At 34.9% G+C, this 17,132-nt stretch overlaps 1 protein-coding gene across 1 annotated transcript in view; it reads right to left on the bottom strand.

Annotated features, from left to right (window-relative positions):
• LOC140850422 (serine/threonine-protein kinase TAO1-like) overlaps positions 1-13,100 on the bottom strand; it is a 37,458-nt gene extending 24,358 nt beyond the window's left edge. The window contains 3 exon segments of the mRNA XM_073241146.1: positions 7,388-7,612; positions 10,951-11,154; positions 12,988-13,100. Of these exon segments, the coding sequence (XP_073097247.1) occupies positions 7,388-7,612; positions 10,951-11,085 (360 nt within the window). The 5' untranslated portion in view covers positions 11,086-11,154; positions 12,988-13,100.
• Between the last annotated feature and the right edge of the window lie 4,032 nt (positions 13,101-17,132).

Genomic DNA, 17,132 nt, shown 5'->3' with positions numbered 1-17,132 from the left:
GGAAATACAGAAAAACACAAAGAAGAAAAATCTTATATGATTTTACCAGCCAGAGGTAACCAATATTAACATTTTGGTGCATATCCTTCCTAATTTTTTCTAGGCATAGATATAGATATAAATATATAAAATAAATCTAAAATCACATTGCACATCGTTTCATGAATTGCTTTCCTAAACATGTTAGTATCTACCACTTTACAAATTATTCAAGAAGTACACCAAACACGATTCTAAATATTTTTACATTCTCTCACCAAATTATTTCAAAATCAAATATTCATTTACACCAGAAATTATTTTGCTAAATTCTCTATTACTGTGAGAGGGTGATTATTCTTTTTTTGCAGGGAAGGGTGAACAGGGTAGCTATAAATGCCTCAGGGTGGACTAGCCAGACATATTTGAAGATATAGTGTAAATTTATTGAGAAGTTTACACTTTACTTGACAACTGTGATGATCAAAATAAATTGAAATGAATGGGAAACCAAGGAAATTAGAAGACAAGTTTTCACATAACTCCTAAAAAAATGCACCTTTATCATATGGTGGAATGATACTTATTTGCAGTAAACAAATGGGCTAAATCTGAATCTGAAACCCTCTTAATCCCTCTTAATTTAACATTCTCTGTATATTATAGTGCTCTTCAATTCTTCTGATATAAAAATGTTACTATAAATTTAAGGTTTCCAAAAAGTACACAGAGAATGATGAATGATTTCTGAAACCAAAATTAAATACTAACTGATGTATCAAACTCCTCAGATAGCCAAAGTGTCCAAGGCCTAGAACAGAATACTTAGTGACTTTTTTTTAGTAAGTTATCATTGATATACACTCTTTTGAAGGTTTCACATGAAAACCAATGTGGTTACTACATTCACCCATATCGAGTCCCCCTCAATACCCCATTGCAGTCACTGTCCATCAGTGTTGTAAGATGCCACAGTCACTACATGTCTTTTCTGTACTACACTGTCTTCCCCATGATCCCCCCAACACCATGTGTGCTAATCATAATAGCCTCAATCCCCTTCTCCCTCCCTCCCCAACTGCCCTCTCACACCCCTCTCCTTTGGTAACTGCTAGTCACTTCTCGGAGTTTGTGAGTCTGCTGCTGTTTTGTTCCTTCAGTTTTACATTGTTGTTATACTCCACAAATGAGGGAAATGATTTGGTATTTGTCTTTCTCTCCCTGACTTATTTCACTGAGCATAATACCCTCTAGCTCCATCCATGTTGTTTCAAATGGTAGGATTTGTTTCCTTTGTATGGCTGAATAATATTCCATTGTGTATATGTACCACCTCTTCTTTACCCATCCATCTACTAGTGGACACTTAGGTTGCTTCCATATCTTGGCTATTGTAAATAGTGCTACAATAAACATAGGGGTGCATATGTCTTTTTGAACCTGACAGCTTGTTTTCTCTGGGTAAATTCCTAGGAGTGGAATTCCCAGGCTCAATGGAATTTCTATTTTCAGTTTTTGGAGGAACCTCCATATTGCTATCCACAATGGTTGAACTAGTTTACACTCCCACCACCAGTGTAGGAGGAATCCCCTTTCTCCACATCCTAGCCACCATAATTGCTCATAGTTTTTTCTATGTTGGCCATACTAACTGGTGTGAGGAGATATCTCATTGTGCTTTTAAAATTAGTGATGTGGAGCATCTTTTCAAGTGCCTGTTGGCCATCTGAATTTCTTCTTTGGAGAAGCATCTGTTCATATCCTGTGCCCATTTTTTAATCAGGTTATTTGCTTTTTGGGTGTTGAGGCATGTAAGCTCTTTACATATTTTGGATCTTAATCACTTGTCAGATATGTCATTTACAAATATATTCTCCCATACTGTAGGATGCCTTTTTGTTCTGCTGATACAGAAGCTATACAGAAGCTTTGCTATACAGAAGCTTGATGTAGTCTCATTTGTTCATTTTTTGCTTTTGTTTCCCTTGCCCAAAGAGATGTGTTCAGGAAAAAGTTGCTCATGTTTATGTCCAAGAGATTTTTGCATATGTTGTCTTCTAAGAGTTTTATGGTTTCATGACTTACATTCAGGTCTTTGATCCATTTTGAGTTTACTTTTGTGTATGGGGTAAGACAATAATCCAGTTTCATTCTCTTGCATGTAGCTGTCCAGTTTTCCAACACCAGTTGTTGAAGATGCTGTTGTTTCCCCACTGTATGTCCATGGCTCCTTTATCATATAGTAATTGACCATATATGCTTGGGTTTATATCTGGGATCCCTAGTGTGTTCCACTGGCCTATGGGTCTGTTCTTGCGCCAGTACCAAATTGTCTTTGCAGTAGAGCTTGAAGTCAGGGAGCATAATCCCCCACCTGCTTTATTCTTCCTTCTCATGATCGCTTTGGCTATTTGGGGTCTTCCGTGGTACCATATGAATTTTAGAACTATGTGATCTAGTTCATTGAAGAATGCTGTTGGCATTTTGATAGGAATTGCATTGAACTGGTAGGTTGCTTCAGGCAGGATGGCCATTTTGACAGTATTAATTCTTCCTTTCCATGAGCAAGGGATGTTATTTCCATTTATTGGTATCTTCTTTCTCTCGACTGTCTTGTAGTTTTCAGGATATAGGTCTTTCACTTCCTTCATTTGTTTTATCCCTAGGTATTTTATTCTTATTGATGCAATTGTGAATGGAATTATTTTCCTGATTTCTCTTTTGGCTAGTTAAACATTAGTGAATAGGAATGCAACAGATTTCTCTGTATTAGTTTTATATCCTCCCACTTTGCTGAATTCAGTTATTAGTTCTAGTAGTGTAGGGGTGGATTCTTTAGGGTTTTTTTTATGTATAATATCCTGTCATCTCAAACAGGGACAGTTTAACTTCTTCTTTTCCAATCTGGATAACTTTTATTTCTTTGCATTGTCTGATTGCCATGGCTAGGACCTCCAGTACTATGTTGAATAAAAGTGGGGAGAGTGGGCATCCTTGTCTTATTTCTGATCTTAGAGGAAAAGCTTTCAGCTTCCCACTGTTAAGTATGACATTGGCTGTGGGTTTGTCATATATGGCCTTTATTATGTTGAGTTACTTGCCCTCTATACTCATTTTGTTCAGATTTTTTACCATGAATGGATGTTGAATGTTGTTGAATGCTTTTTCAGCTTCTATGGAGATGATCATGTGGTTTTTGTCATTGTTTTTGTCAATGTGGTGGATGATGCTGATGGATGTTTGAATGTTGTACCATCCTTGCATCCGTGGAATAAATCATATTTGATCATGATAGACGATCTGTTTGGTATATTTTTAAATTTGATTTTGTTGAGTATTTTTGCACCTAGGTTCAAAGGGGTATTGCTCTCTAATTTTCTTTTCTGTGGGTATTTGCTTAGTTTTGGTATTAGAGTGATGCTGGATTCATAGAATGAGGGTGGAAGTATTCCCTCCTCTTCTACTCTTTGGAAAACTTTAAGGAAGATGGGTATTACATCTTCACTAAATGTTTGATAAAATTCAGCAGTGAAGCCATCTAGTGCACAAGTTTTATTCTTAGGTAGTTTTTTGATTACCAATTCAGTTTTGCTGCAGGTCATTGGTCTGTTCAGATTTTCTGTTCCTCTCTGGGTCAGCCATGGAAGGTTGTATTTTTCTTGAATGTTGTCCATTTCTTCTAGGTTATCCAGTTGGTTAGCATACAATTTTTCATAGTATTCTCTCCTAATTCTTTGTATTTCTGTGGTGTCCGTAGTGATTTTTCCTTTTCATTTCTGATTCTCTTTATGTTTACTCTCTATTTTTTCTTGATAAGTCTGGCTAGGGGTTTATCTATTTTGCTTATTTTCTCAAAAAACCAGCTCCTGCTTTCATTGATTCTATTGTTTTAATCTTCTCAATTTTTTTAAGCATGCTCTAATCTTTATTATGTCCCTCCTTCTACTGACTTGGGCCTCATTTGTTCTTCTTTGTCTAGGTTTGTTAATTGTGAGTTTAAACTATTCATATGGGATTTTTCTTCTTTCCTGAGGTAGGCCTGTATTGCAATAAACTTTGCTCTTAGCACGGCCTTTGCTGCATCCCACAGATTTTGTGGTGTTGAATTAGTGTTGTCATTTGCCTCCATATATTGCTTGATCTGTTTTTATTTGGTCATTGATCCACTGATTATTTAGGAGCATGTTGTTAAGCCTCCATGTGTTTGTGTGCTTTTTCACTTTCTTTGTGTAATTTATTTCTAGGTTTCACTTCTTTTTTCTTCCTCCTCCATTCCTTATATATTAGGTATCATATTCTGTACTCTTTGTCTACCCTTAACCTACTTTGGGGTAGTTGATTTAATTCTGCATTTGCTTAGTAATTAATTGTTCTGCTTTCTTTACTGTGCTTTCATGACCTTTGTGGTCTGAGAAGCTGGTTGGTACAATTTCAATATTTTTGAATTTACTGAGGCTCTTTTTTGTGGCCTAGTATATGATCTATTCTGGAAAATGTTCCATGTGCACCTGAGAAGAATGTGTATCCTGTGGCTTTTTGGTGGGGCATTCTGTAGATATCTGCTGGGTCCATCTGTTCTAAAGCGTTGTTCAGTGCCTCTGTCATGTTACTTATTTTCTGTTTGGTTGGTTTGTCCTTTGGAGTGTTGAAGTCTCCTAAAATGAATGCATTGCATTCTATTTCCCCTTTTAATTCTGTTAGTATTTGTTTCACACATGTAGGTATTCCTGTGTTGGGTGCATAGATATTTATAATGGTTATATATCCTCTTGTTGGACTGACCCCTTTATCATTATGTAAAGTTCTTCTTTGTCTCTTGTGACTTTCTGTGTTTTGAAGTCTATTTTATCTGATGCAAGTACTGCAACTCCTGCTTTTTTCTCCCTATTAGATGCATGAAATATCATTTCCCATCCCTTTACTTTCAGTCTGTGTATGTCTTTGGGTTTGAAGTGAGTCTCTTGTAGGCAGCATATAGATGGTTCTTCTTCTGTTATCCATTCAGTGACTTTATGTCTTTTGATTGGTGCATTCAGACCATTTACATTTATAGTGATTATTGATAGTTATGTACTTATTGCCTTTGCAGGCTTTAGATTTGTGGTTACCAAAGGTTCAAGGGTAACTTCCTTACTATCGAAGAGTCTAACTAATCTCACTTACTATGCTATTACAAACACAAATCTAAAGGGGTTTTTTTTCACTTCTTTTTTCTTCCTCCTCCATTCTTTATATATTAGGTATCATGTTCTGTACTCTTTGTCTACCCTTAGCCTACTTTGGGGTAGTTGATTTAATTCTGCATTTGCTTAGTAATTAATTGTTCTGCTTTCTTTATTGTGCTTTCATGACCTCTGGTGACAGCTATTTAGCCTTAGGAACACTTCCATCTATAGCAGTCCCTCCAAAATACACTGTAGAGACAGTTTGTGGGAGGTAAATTCTCTCAGCTTTTGCTTTTCTGGAAATTGTATAATCCCTCCTTCAACTTTAAATGATAATCTTTCCAGGTAGATTATTCTTGCTTCTGCTTCATTGCATTAAATATATCATGCCACTCCCTTCTGGCCTGTAAGGTTTCAGCTGAGAAGTCTGATGATAGCCTGATATATTTTCCTTTGTATATGATCTTTTTATTCTCTGTGCCTTCTTTTAATACTCTGTCCTTATCCTTGATCTTTGCTGTTTTAATTATATGTTTTGGTGTTGTCTTCCTTTGGTCCCCTGTGTTGGGTTATCTGTGCACCTCCATGGCCTGAGAGACTATCTCCTTCCCCAGACTGGGGAAGTTTTCAGCAATTACCTCCTCAAAGACACTTTCTCTTTTTCTCTCTCTTCTTCTTCTGGTACCCCTATAATACAAATATTGTTCCATTTGGATTGGTCACACAGTTCTCTCAATATTCTTTCATTACTAAAGATCTTTTTTTCTGTGCCTCAGCTTCTTTGTATTCCTCTTCTCTACTTTCTTTTTCATTTATTGTCTCCTCCATTGTATCTAATCTGCTTTTAAATCCCCCATTGTATTCCATAATGAATGGATCCCTGTCTTGAATTTGTCCCTGAGTTCTTGAATATTTTTCTGTACCTCTATGAGCATGTTTATGACTTCTTTTTAAAATGTCTTTCAGGAAGGTTGATCAGTTCATTTTCACTTCATTCTTTTTCTGGTGTTTTTGGTATCTGGGGTTGAACCAGGTCCCTTTAATGTTTCATATTTGTATGTGGAACCCTCTAGTACCCAGAAGGTATACTTTCTGGAGCTGCTTAGCGCATGGAGGGAAGTCAGGGGTCACAGGGGAGCGGTGCTGGTCACTGGGGTGTTGGAAGAGCTGTTTCCTGCTTCCCGGCTACTGTGACTCTCTCCACAGCCAAACCAGTGGGCTGAACACACAGGTGTAACCCTGTATGCTTTGCATATGTAGCTACTGTAGGCAGGGCTTCCCTCTGACTGGACTGACACCAGGGCGGGGGCATCAGCTGGTTTGCAAGCCAGTGCCAGCTTTCCAGAAGGTGCTGCAGGCTGTGTATCATGGTGGAAGGCCTCAGAGCTGTGTAGCCAGCCTGGGGGATGTAGCACCTGAAGTTTCTGAAAAGTTTCCAACCTGCTGGGCAGAGTGTACCTGGACAATTTTGTCTACCTGTCCTTTTTCCTGAGCAGCTAGCCCTGTGCAATCCTTGCCCCTTTAGTAGTCCTCTCACTGTTAGGAAGTCTCTCATACTGCCTGCCTTTCTTTTGTCCCAGAGCAGCCGGATGTGGATCCCCATTTTCCACAAGTGGCTGGAATCTCAAGTCTCTCCAAGTGTTCCTCCTGTCTTAGCTTTCCAACCCCACTAATCACCAGAGCACTATGCAATGTGGGTTTTTGCTCCCACAGTACAGCAGATCTCCAGGGCTGGGCATTCAGCAGTCCTTGGCCTCCACCCATCCCCACTCCATTTCTCTTCCTTCTGCCAGTGAGCTGGGGTGGGGGAAGAGCATGGGTCCCTCTGGATCATGGCTTTCATATGTTACGCTTTTAGAGGTTTGTTTTTTTCTCCAGGTGTAAGCAGTCTGGGGCAGCCTTCTTTCCTGTTGATCTTTTAGGGTTAGTTGTATTAACTATATTTTTGTATTATATGTGGTTTTGGGAGGAGGCCTCTTCTCACCTGTCACATTATCATCTTTAATCTGATCTACCTGACTTAACCACTGTTACACAATAAAACTATCAAGTTATCAATCCCACATCTACTGGTTCCCAGACTCAGCACTGGAAATTTTACCTATTATATAAATATTTCTCCCTTTCCCCAACTGATTTGCTTGGTTCTGAGGAACAGATACCCTAATAGCAAAATGCCATCTTGGTTAATGTTGAAATAGTCACAAGTTAGAATAAAGACATTAGTAATACTGATGAGCTACCTCTTTTTCTGTAGCAGCCTGATGTTTCTTGATAAGTTTCTCCATTTCTGCTGCAAAGTTCATACACTGAGTTTCAAAATCTTTTTCTAATCTGAGACAATGCTCATCCATCTCAGCCTTTAGCTTGTTTTCCAGAGTCTTCAGCTTTTTTTGATGTTGCCAGCTCATTTCGATGTAAGAAAACATTTGTTCTCTAAGCTCGTGTTCTTGAATTTGCCTTGTAACCTACAGCAATGGAGAGGAAAGAGTGAAGTAAAGCAAAACCTTTTTCTTTCAAAACCATCTTAGACCAGTCCACTATCAACTAAGCAGGTAATTCATGTAGGAGAATTCAGTCAACAGCTTCTAATAAAATTTGATCTAAAGCAGCACAGAAACTAGCTGGTTCTAAAATTAAAATGGGAATGTAAAGGACCTAGAATAGCCAAAATTTTGAGGGAGAATAAGAAGTTGGAAGATGTAAACTACAGTAATCAAAACACTGTGGTATTGGTAAAAGGACAGACTGAATAGAGGAAAGGTACACAGTAAAATCTGGAAACCGACCCACATATATTCAGTCAATTGATTTGCTACCAAAAAGTCAAGTTAATTCAAAGAGGAAAGGAAAGTGTCTTTAACAAACCCTGCTGTAACAACTGGTTCTCTGTATTCAAAGTAAATCAATGCTTAATCATTCTACATACAGAAATTGATTTAGAAAGAATCACTTGATCTAAACCTAAAATCCAGAATCACACAGCAGAAGAAAACACAGAATATTGTCACATCCTTGGGGTCAGCAAATATTTCTTGGAAAGGACACAAAAAACACTGATTATAATGAAAAAAAATGTACAAACTGCATTCTCAAACAGACAAAATTCATAATGTAAGATTAATCATGTAAAGTGAACAACTGAGTAGCATTTTGTATATTCATGATGTTCTGCAACCACTGCCCCTACTATAAAGAAAAAAATATACAAACTGGATTCTTAAATAGAGGCAAAATTCATGCAATGTATGATTAATCATTTAACGTGAGGAATTCAGTAGCATTTAGTATATTCATGATGTTCTGCAATGACTGTCGGTATCTAGTTACAAAGCATATTTAACACCTCAGAAGAAAACAGAAAACCCTGTATGTTTTAAGCACTTGCTCCCCATTCTCCCCTTCTCATCACCACCAATCTACTTTCTGTCTATGGATTTATCTATTTTAGATGTTTCATATACTATGTGACGTGTTGTATCTGGCTTCTTTCACCTAGCATGTTTCTAAGGTTCATCCATATTGTATAGCATGTATCAGTACTACATTCCTTTTTATAGCTGATTAATATTCCACGGTATGCACACACCCTAATTTGTTTATCCATTTATGTGTTGCTGGACCTCTGGGTTATTTCCACCTTTTGGCTATTGTGAATACAGCTGTTATGAACATTTGTGTATATGCATTTGCTTAAGTACTTGCTTTCAATTGTTTTGGGTATATATCTAGGAGTAGAATTTCTGGGTCATGGGGAAATGCTATGTTTAACTTTTTGAGAAATCCTCAAGTGTTTTCCATAGCAGCTCACATTTTACATTCCTACCAGCAATACAGAGCAGGAGTTCCAATTTCTCCATGTGCTCCCTAATTGTTATTTTCCATCTTTGTTTTTGTTTTTCTCTTTTAATAGCTAGCCATCTAACAAAACAGCAGCAGACTCACCGAGTCCAAGAAGGGACTAGCAGTCACCAAAGGAAGGGGGTGGGAAGGGTGGGTGGAGAGGGAGGGAGAAGAGGATTAAGGGGCATTATGATTAACCCACATAGTGTAGAAGGGGGAGACGGGAAGGCAGTAATAGCACAGAGAAGACAAGCAGTGACTCTATAGCATCTTACTACACTGATGGACAGTGACTTCAATGGGGTGTTAGTGGGGGATTCGATAATATGGCTGAATGTAGTAACCAATGTTGCTCATGTGAAACCTTCATAAGATTGTGTATCAATGATACCTTAACAAAAAACAAAATAGTTAGCCATCCTAGTGTCTGTAAGATGGTACCTCATTGTGGTTTTGATTTGTGTTTCCCTAATGACTAATTATATTGAGTATCTTTTCATGTGCTTGTTGGTCATTTGTATATATTCTTTGGATAAATGTCTATGCAGGTCTTTGACACATTTTTAAAAATAGACGTATAGTTGATATATTAATTCCAATAGTCTTTTGGTAGAGTCTTTAGGGCTTTCTGTATGTAGTATCAGGTCATCTCCAAACAGTGACAGTTTTGTTTCACTTCTTCCTTACCAGTGTGGATGCCTTTTATTTCTTTTTCTTGCCTGATTAATGTAGCTAGGACTTTCAACACTCTGTTGAATAAAAGTGTTGTGAGTAGGCATCCTTGTCTTATTCTTGATTTTAGAGGAAGCTTTTTTATGGCCTTTACTCATTTTTAATGGGTTGTTTAAATTGGATTTTAAAACTAAAAAGTTTTAATTTATTACAGATGGAGAAAAAATATTTGCAAGACATATCTGAGATATAATACTTGTACCCAGAGTATATAAAAAAACTCCTACTAATCAGTATTAAAAGATGAACATCTGAATAAGAAAACAGACAAAAGACTTAAAAAAAAACTCTTCACTAAAGAAATACACTAATGGACAATAAACACATGAATAGGTGATTCTGGCGCCATCTTCAGTCATAGGGAATTGCAAAAACAACTATATTGAGATTCCATTTCATTCCCACCAGAATGGCTAAAATAAAAAAGACTGACAAACCAAATGCTGGAGAATACGTGAACCAACTGCAACTCTTATACATTGTTAATGGGGATGTGAAACATACAACCATTTTGGAAAGCTGTTTGACAGTTTCTTATGAAGTCCAACATACATATGCCCTATGACTCAGCAATTTTACCCTATGTATTTGTCATAGAAATTAGTACATCATGTTCACATAAAGACATGTACAATGTTTATAGTATCTTAGTATGCTGATTGACAGTGACTGTAATGGGGTATGTGGTGGGGATTTGATAATAGGGGGAGTATGGTAACCATAATGATGCCCATGTAATTGTACATTAATGATACCAAAATAAAAATAATAAAAGTATTTATTTCATTTTCCACTTGCCCCTTAGCACCCTCTAATCTACTTTCTATGAATTTGACTATTTTAGATATTTCATATAAGTGGAATTCTAATAATATTTGCCCTTTTTTGTCTGGCTTATATCACTTAGCATGTTTTTAAGGTTCACTCACATTGTAGCATACATTAGAATGCCATTTCTTTTCACAGCTGAATAATATTCCATTATATGTATATATTATGGCTTGTTTATCCATTCATGTGTTGATGAACACTTGGATTGGTTCCATCTTTTAGCTATTGTGCCCAGTAACTTTTTGGTAGTATTGAAAGCAGTGAAGTTAAAAAGGAAGCATTTCCATCAATTGCAAAAAGGAATTACCTGACCTTCAAATGTTTTCAAGACAAATGTAACCAGACTAAGAAAATTAGTTACCAAATTTGAAATTTTTTTCACTGAAATCCAAATACTCACGGGTTTTAAATGGATGACAGAACTACTAGGCATGACTGTGTGGTGTCCCTCCATCATGTCTAGCTCTCTCTTGTCATCTGAGGCATCTGGAAAACTGTTGACACTAGTGCTTTGACTACTGGCCCCGCTGGACATACTGGGAACAGACTGATGACTTTCAACACTATGCACTGTCCCTTTCCATCCAACACAGTGATCCTGTTCCTGAGGGAAAAGAGCATTAGATTCAAATACCTTTATCTCCTGAATTCTTGATTATTAGCACCTAGCACACTGCTTGGCACACAGTCTTTAGAAAGTTAGAGGTCTATTTTGAGAAATTCCTGTATTTGCCAAGACCAGGAAGTTTATCAATTGTTAGTTGACAGATTAAGAAAGTGACCAAAAAGTAAATACCAAAAAGCCCAACCATGTGAAAAAGTTAATCAATTCTAAATTATTTCCAAAGTGTAGTCTTTTCTCTAAAATTTTTGACATTAAATCCATTTCTACTACACATCTCATGGGGTATACACAGAGATGCTGCTCATTTCTCAATGATTCCAATGGTGAAAACAAACCCCAACCTTTTTTTAATCCTATAAATATCACTTTTACTTATTCTTTATTGAAGCCTTTTATATTTCTTTTCTTCTCAGAATATAGTCTTTAGCCTAAACTTTTCCACTGAGTAATTTAATATTAATTCCTATCTATTTCTGTGTAAAATTAAAAATTGTATATTTAATCATAATTAGAAGACTATTCTGAACAACTCCGGCAAGCTTTGGTATCTGGGCCCCAATATTATAGTCTTACCATACCAAAATTCTTTAAGATATGCAGAATAATAAATACAGACCCAAGGTATATAGAGGGTCTTTTCTTACATTCCACAGCCTAAAAAAGTTGCTGTTATTCTAATGTTTCATGACATAATTTTATTAATTTCACTTTGCTGAAGTATTTCGTATACCTAAAATAGCCCCAATTTTCTAGTGACTACTGTTAGAACTAAAAGGCAATATCAAAAACACCAAAACTGTATGTAAGAAACTCTTTTATTTTATAGTTCATTAATCATGTAGTGCTTTTAAAAAGAAAAGTAACTACTACTCCTGTTTTCAGAATGCAGGGATCTTTCTCAGTAGAAAACAATAAAAAAGAATCAAAGCTTTGGCATTGTGACATGAACAAAGAAAAAAACAGAAAATACTTAGACTAAAAAAGATAGCTCCACAAATAAGAAGCTTTATATTTTCCTTGTGAGGAAGTTCTGTAACATTTCTCCAGCAAATTTGGAAACTTGGCAAAATGGAAAGAACTTGGTCTCAAGAGTCATATATGAATCTGAACACATATGCTTCTACAGTAATAATTTAGTTAACCACTCTGAGTCTTACTTTACTCACCTATAAAATGAGTATTTTAGAACCATGTAGAGGACTGAATCCCTGTACACAACTGAAAAGAATCAAGTGTTCTTAGTAACAGAATAAGAATGCTTGGTAATTTTTTTCCCTCAGGATAAATTTAGTTAAGTCACATGTTTATTTTATTTACTTATTTATTTTTAAAGAAGCCAGAAATTTCCAATTTAATAAACACTTATCAAACATTATATAAAAGGCACTGGGGGAAAGGTTTATACAATAACCAAGATAAGGAGAATGGTTGGTAGTTCTAATGACTTCTGTGTGAGCACCATCAACTTCCAAAGCCTGTAATTTCAAATACTTCCAAAAGCATGACCCATATCATCAGACAATCAGCAAAAAAGTGCCCCATAGCACAGACTTTTGAGAGGGAATACATTAAATAAAAGTTGAACAGGTTTCTTTAATAGACTTCACAGAGCTTTACTATGCTAATGTGCACTACCAAGAGGATGGTTTAAAGAATGCAAAACCTTTTTCCCCATCTGGGTGGAACTTAGAGAATCACTGTGAAGGCACAATCTGGAAACCACTGATATAAAAGATTCTTGGCAAGAAAAGTTGCATAAGGAAGGAAGTCAATAAAGAGACCCCAATACTTGAGCCATTTCTAACTTATTACCTCTTCTTCCTGTGATTCTACTGCTGGTTCATTATGTGCCTCCTGGGAAAGGACCTTTGTCCTCTGAATGAGATCTTTTAACACTGTTTTAGGACGCTCCCGAAAAACAAACATGTGCTGGTTAAGAGTAGAAGGCAAAAGTCAGGTTGAGACCTACATATTTTTTCATTCAGAACAAATGAATCCCTCTTTAGACCCTAGAGTTACTATCCTAAATAATGATAGATAATGCATGTAATCTATAGTTACCTAGTTCTGCTATGCTTTTTACTTCTTATATTTATAAAATTTAATTTACATGTATACACTCTGTGCCTACATAACATCCCCCATACTTTTTATGAAAACTTTGAACATGACATCTTTGTTGGCCAACTAGAAATGCAGAGTTGAAATAATCAGAGTCTAAGTAAACATTAAGAATTAAGTCCAATTACAGCCCTAAGTAAACGCCCACAAATTCTTAGAACTGCTTTCATAGAGGAAAACCGTTCAGTTCTGAATTACATTAGATTTCAACAGGAATGTATTTAGTGATGGTGAATTACGTAACATACCACTTGGGTATTATGGGTTCCTTTATGTTGCTTAAATGACACTTCATAAAACACTAGCAGTTGATTAAAAGACATTATGTATTAGTGATTTTTACCATTAATACTTAATAAAGCTTAACATTATCAAATACAGAAAAATAGAAAGAACAATTCTACCATTAGATTATCATTGTTACTTTTGGTATTTTTTGGATATTTATTTCTTCTCAGAAATTTTCTGTGTATAGATTTTGTTTTGTAGTTAGCACGGATTGCAGAAAGACACCTTGTGCACTGGAGTTCATGAGATGATCTTGAATTCTTTTAAGACTTTTACTTCCTTTACTAGCTCAAATTTATTTCTTCTCTGAAGAGTTGTAACTATATATTATTTTCTTTTCATTGCTGTAAGTATTATGCTATTTCAACTCATAAACATAATGCCTACAGACTACTTCATCAAATGTTCATGCCAAAATTACATAACCGTTATTCTAATTCTGGATAATTATTTTCAATTTTGCATTCTGAGATAAATAACTTCATATAGTAAGTCACTTATTTCCATTTTAGTTTTTCTCCTTATGACAGACTGCAACAGAGATGTGATCAGGCCAAAGGGAAGGATGCACTTGACAGACACTTCTTATCACTTCCAATAAGGTCAATATACAAAATGGACCAGGTAAGTGAATATATATACAGGTTTGGGACCTGATCACCCAAGGCCAAGTATCCATTCCTGGAGGGTTGGGTTATTACCAAAAGGGCTTCTTTTGCCTTCATTAGGCAAATGTAAGAAGCCAGTCACATTCTTCCTTTTCCTGAGCTTTAGCTTGGTATGTACCACTATTCATGATATTTGGTCTTTTTTTATCTGAGAATAATATATCTTATAATTCTAAGTTATTTAACAGTTTTCTACAAATGGATCCTGCTTATTTTTCACTAACATAATTCACAGCTCTACTAAACCTTTTGTTGCGACTGTGAATATCTATTTTTTGGGCTTTCGTTTGAAACTGTAAGTGTGCTTATGGCCTAGAATTCCCAAAGTGTTACTGAAACTTTATACTGCTCTTCTACATACTGTAGTTGCAAATAACCCTACTGAATATGTACATGATCCTTTCAATATCCTTGCATCTTGAACTGTGTGTTGGTGAAAATAAACTGAACTTCTTTAAAATTCTAAAACATTCATGCAGAAATTATTTTCTAGTGAAAAATCCACAAAATTCCTTAAGGTCACAAAGAGATAGAGTCAACTGCTACTCACTAATGCCTTATCTAGATGTTTTAAAAACTATATTAAATCAAATAATACTATTACTGCTATTAATAAGATATCAACCTCAAAATGAAATAAATATATCTTGTAATTCTAAGTTATTTAACCGTTTTCCACAAATGCATTCTGCTTATTTTTCACTAACATAACTCATAGGTATGCTAAACCTTTTGTTGCTATTGTGAATACCTATTTTTGAGAACAGAAAGCATATACTAATAATTTATTTAAATTAGGTAACCAAACCTACTGAAAAATGAATAGAATTCACATACTTTTAAAATATTTTCATTGCTAAGTTAGAAAAACATATTTCTCAGAAGGAAACAAAAACGTGATATCCATTTTTAGCAGTTCTTTTGAAATCTTTTTTCTCCCACAGTATTTACGTAAATGTATTATGCGTCATTTCTCTTACTTTCATATTATTTTATATATGACAGATGGATATATCAAGTGTGGTACATACAAAAATTAAATCCAAAGTTAAAGCACGTTTTGCCAATTCTGAAATGCCATGGTTCCACATGAATTAAAATTTATAGTTGTAACTCATGAATATATGCTTGCACATATAAAAATTAAGCCATTTAATACTACTAAATTGAATATTTAACTATATATTCTATTCAGACATGGCAAAAGCAGTTAATTTTGAAAAACAAATGAAAAAACTTAGCAACTACCAAAGTTTCCAAGAAAGAATAGTATTATGAAATTAGTATTTTAGCAAAAACCGGTACCGTACTTAATACTGATTCAGAATCAAAGAAGAATAAAACACATTCTTAAAAACAATTTCTTGGGTGTACAAAACAGAGTATAACTGACCTTTAAAAGTATCCGTGTTGTAGGACGATCTTGAGGGATTTTGTGGAGGCAAGAATCTACAAAGTGCCAAAAATAATAAGACCTATTGTAAAGGAAAGTATCAAGTGAATATATTGCTATTTCCTTTAAAAACATACCCACAAATCAAGGCATGTGCCTATGGGAGGGAGGGAGAATAAAAATGATAAAAGAAAAAAGCAGACAAAATACACTATATATTTCATTATGGAAGTCTATAAAAAGTTATGCAAAGCAACTAATGAATCTTTACCATTTCCCAAAGATAAATTTGCACACATTATTTTAAAATCCTCCTCTCACATACTTAAGTATCACAACTCATTCTACATTGAGGTGAATTAGGGAAGTTAATCATTTTCCTTTTCACATTTAAATCTAAGATAATATTCTTATTATTTTTTTTTCTTTTCTCTATCTACATCTCTTTCTTGCTTGACCCTTGGATCATCTTCCATACAGCATGTTTCAGAACATCACATTTTTTTATACCTAAGTATTTAGCATCCTTGAGCAAATGGATAAAAGTTCCAGAAAACAGTAAGATTTTTTAAAATTAGAATTCTGTAACACACTATTATATAGTGTTAATGATGAGAGTTCAGTAAGGCAGTAGGTAAAAAATATTCCATCAATATTTGTCATCAATAGTCAAATAAGATTTTTAATTCTTTTATATAAGAATGTTTGTCATCAATATTCAAATAAGATTTAATTCTTTTATACAAGAATTCTTTTTTGAATCCCCAAAGTATCAACCAGTGTAAAGACAGCCTGTGTTTAGTGTATCTATTATTTAGAAGTACCATAATAAACTCTTTGTGAAGATTTCTTCAAAACATCTCTATAGAAGGAGAAAGGACCTGTGAACTTGCCTTAATTCTGTAATGCTAAAAAATAAATTTTTGCTAATTTATGCATCTTACTTGTGAATTTTAAAGTATTTGTTAAGTATGGTAGGTAGTCCCCTGGACCTTTTCAAATGCTAGATACACCTGAAGAATTTCCCATTAAAATTTTCTATCACTGATAAAGATCCTTGTTTCCTAAAATCGTCCATCTGTTTTCAATAAACTTCTTTACATGAATAACAGTATTATCAAAGAAGCACTAGGAGATGCAAATCAAAGCACATTCTGAATAATAAATAATGACAATTAGAATGATCCAAAAATTATGAATTATCTGGTAACTCTGATAAATTATCTAATCATTTTTACCTATGTTTTATACCATATCAATTATAAACCATTCCCCAATTAAATATCTCTACAGGCTGTGGCAATCTATATATTGCAGTTATAAAATATGAATGTTTAAATCATGCTATTTATTATATAATTAGGGTTGTATGTGTTGCTAAAGTACAAAAAATATATTAATTTTTATACAAAAGCCATACTTTTTGCTCCCATGTAGCATCATGTATCTTTTATTTCTAAACTGAGTTACTTATATGCTATGAAAAG

The sequence above is a fragment of the Manis javanica genome, chromosome 7, assembly GCF_040802235.1.
Source record: "Manis javanica isolate MJ-LG chromosome 7, MJ_LKY, whole genome shotgun sequence".
Classification (NCBI taxonomy): domain Eukaryota; kingdom Metazoa; phylum Chordata; class Mammalia; order Pholidota; family Manidae; genus Manis; species Manis javanica.
Note: the sequence above shows the minus strand (reverse complement) of the source record. Positions and strands in the feature narration are given on the sequence as shown.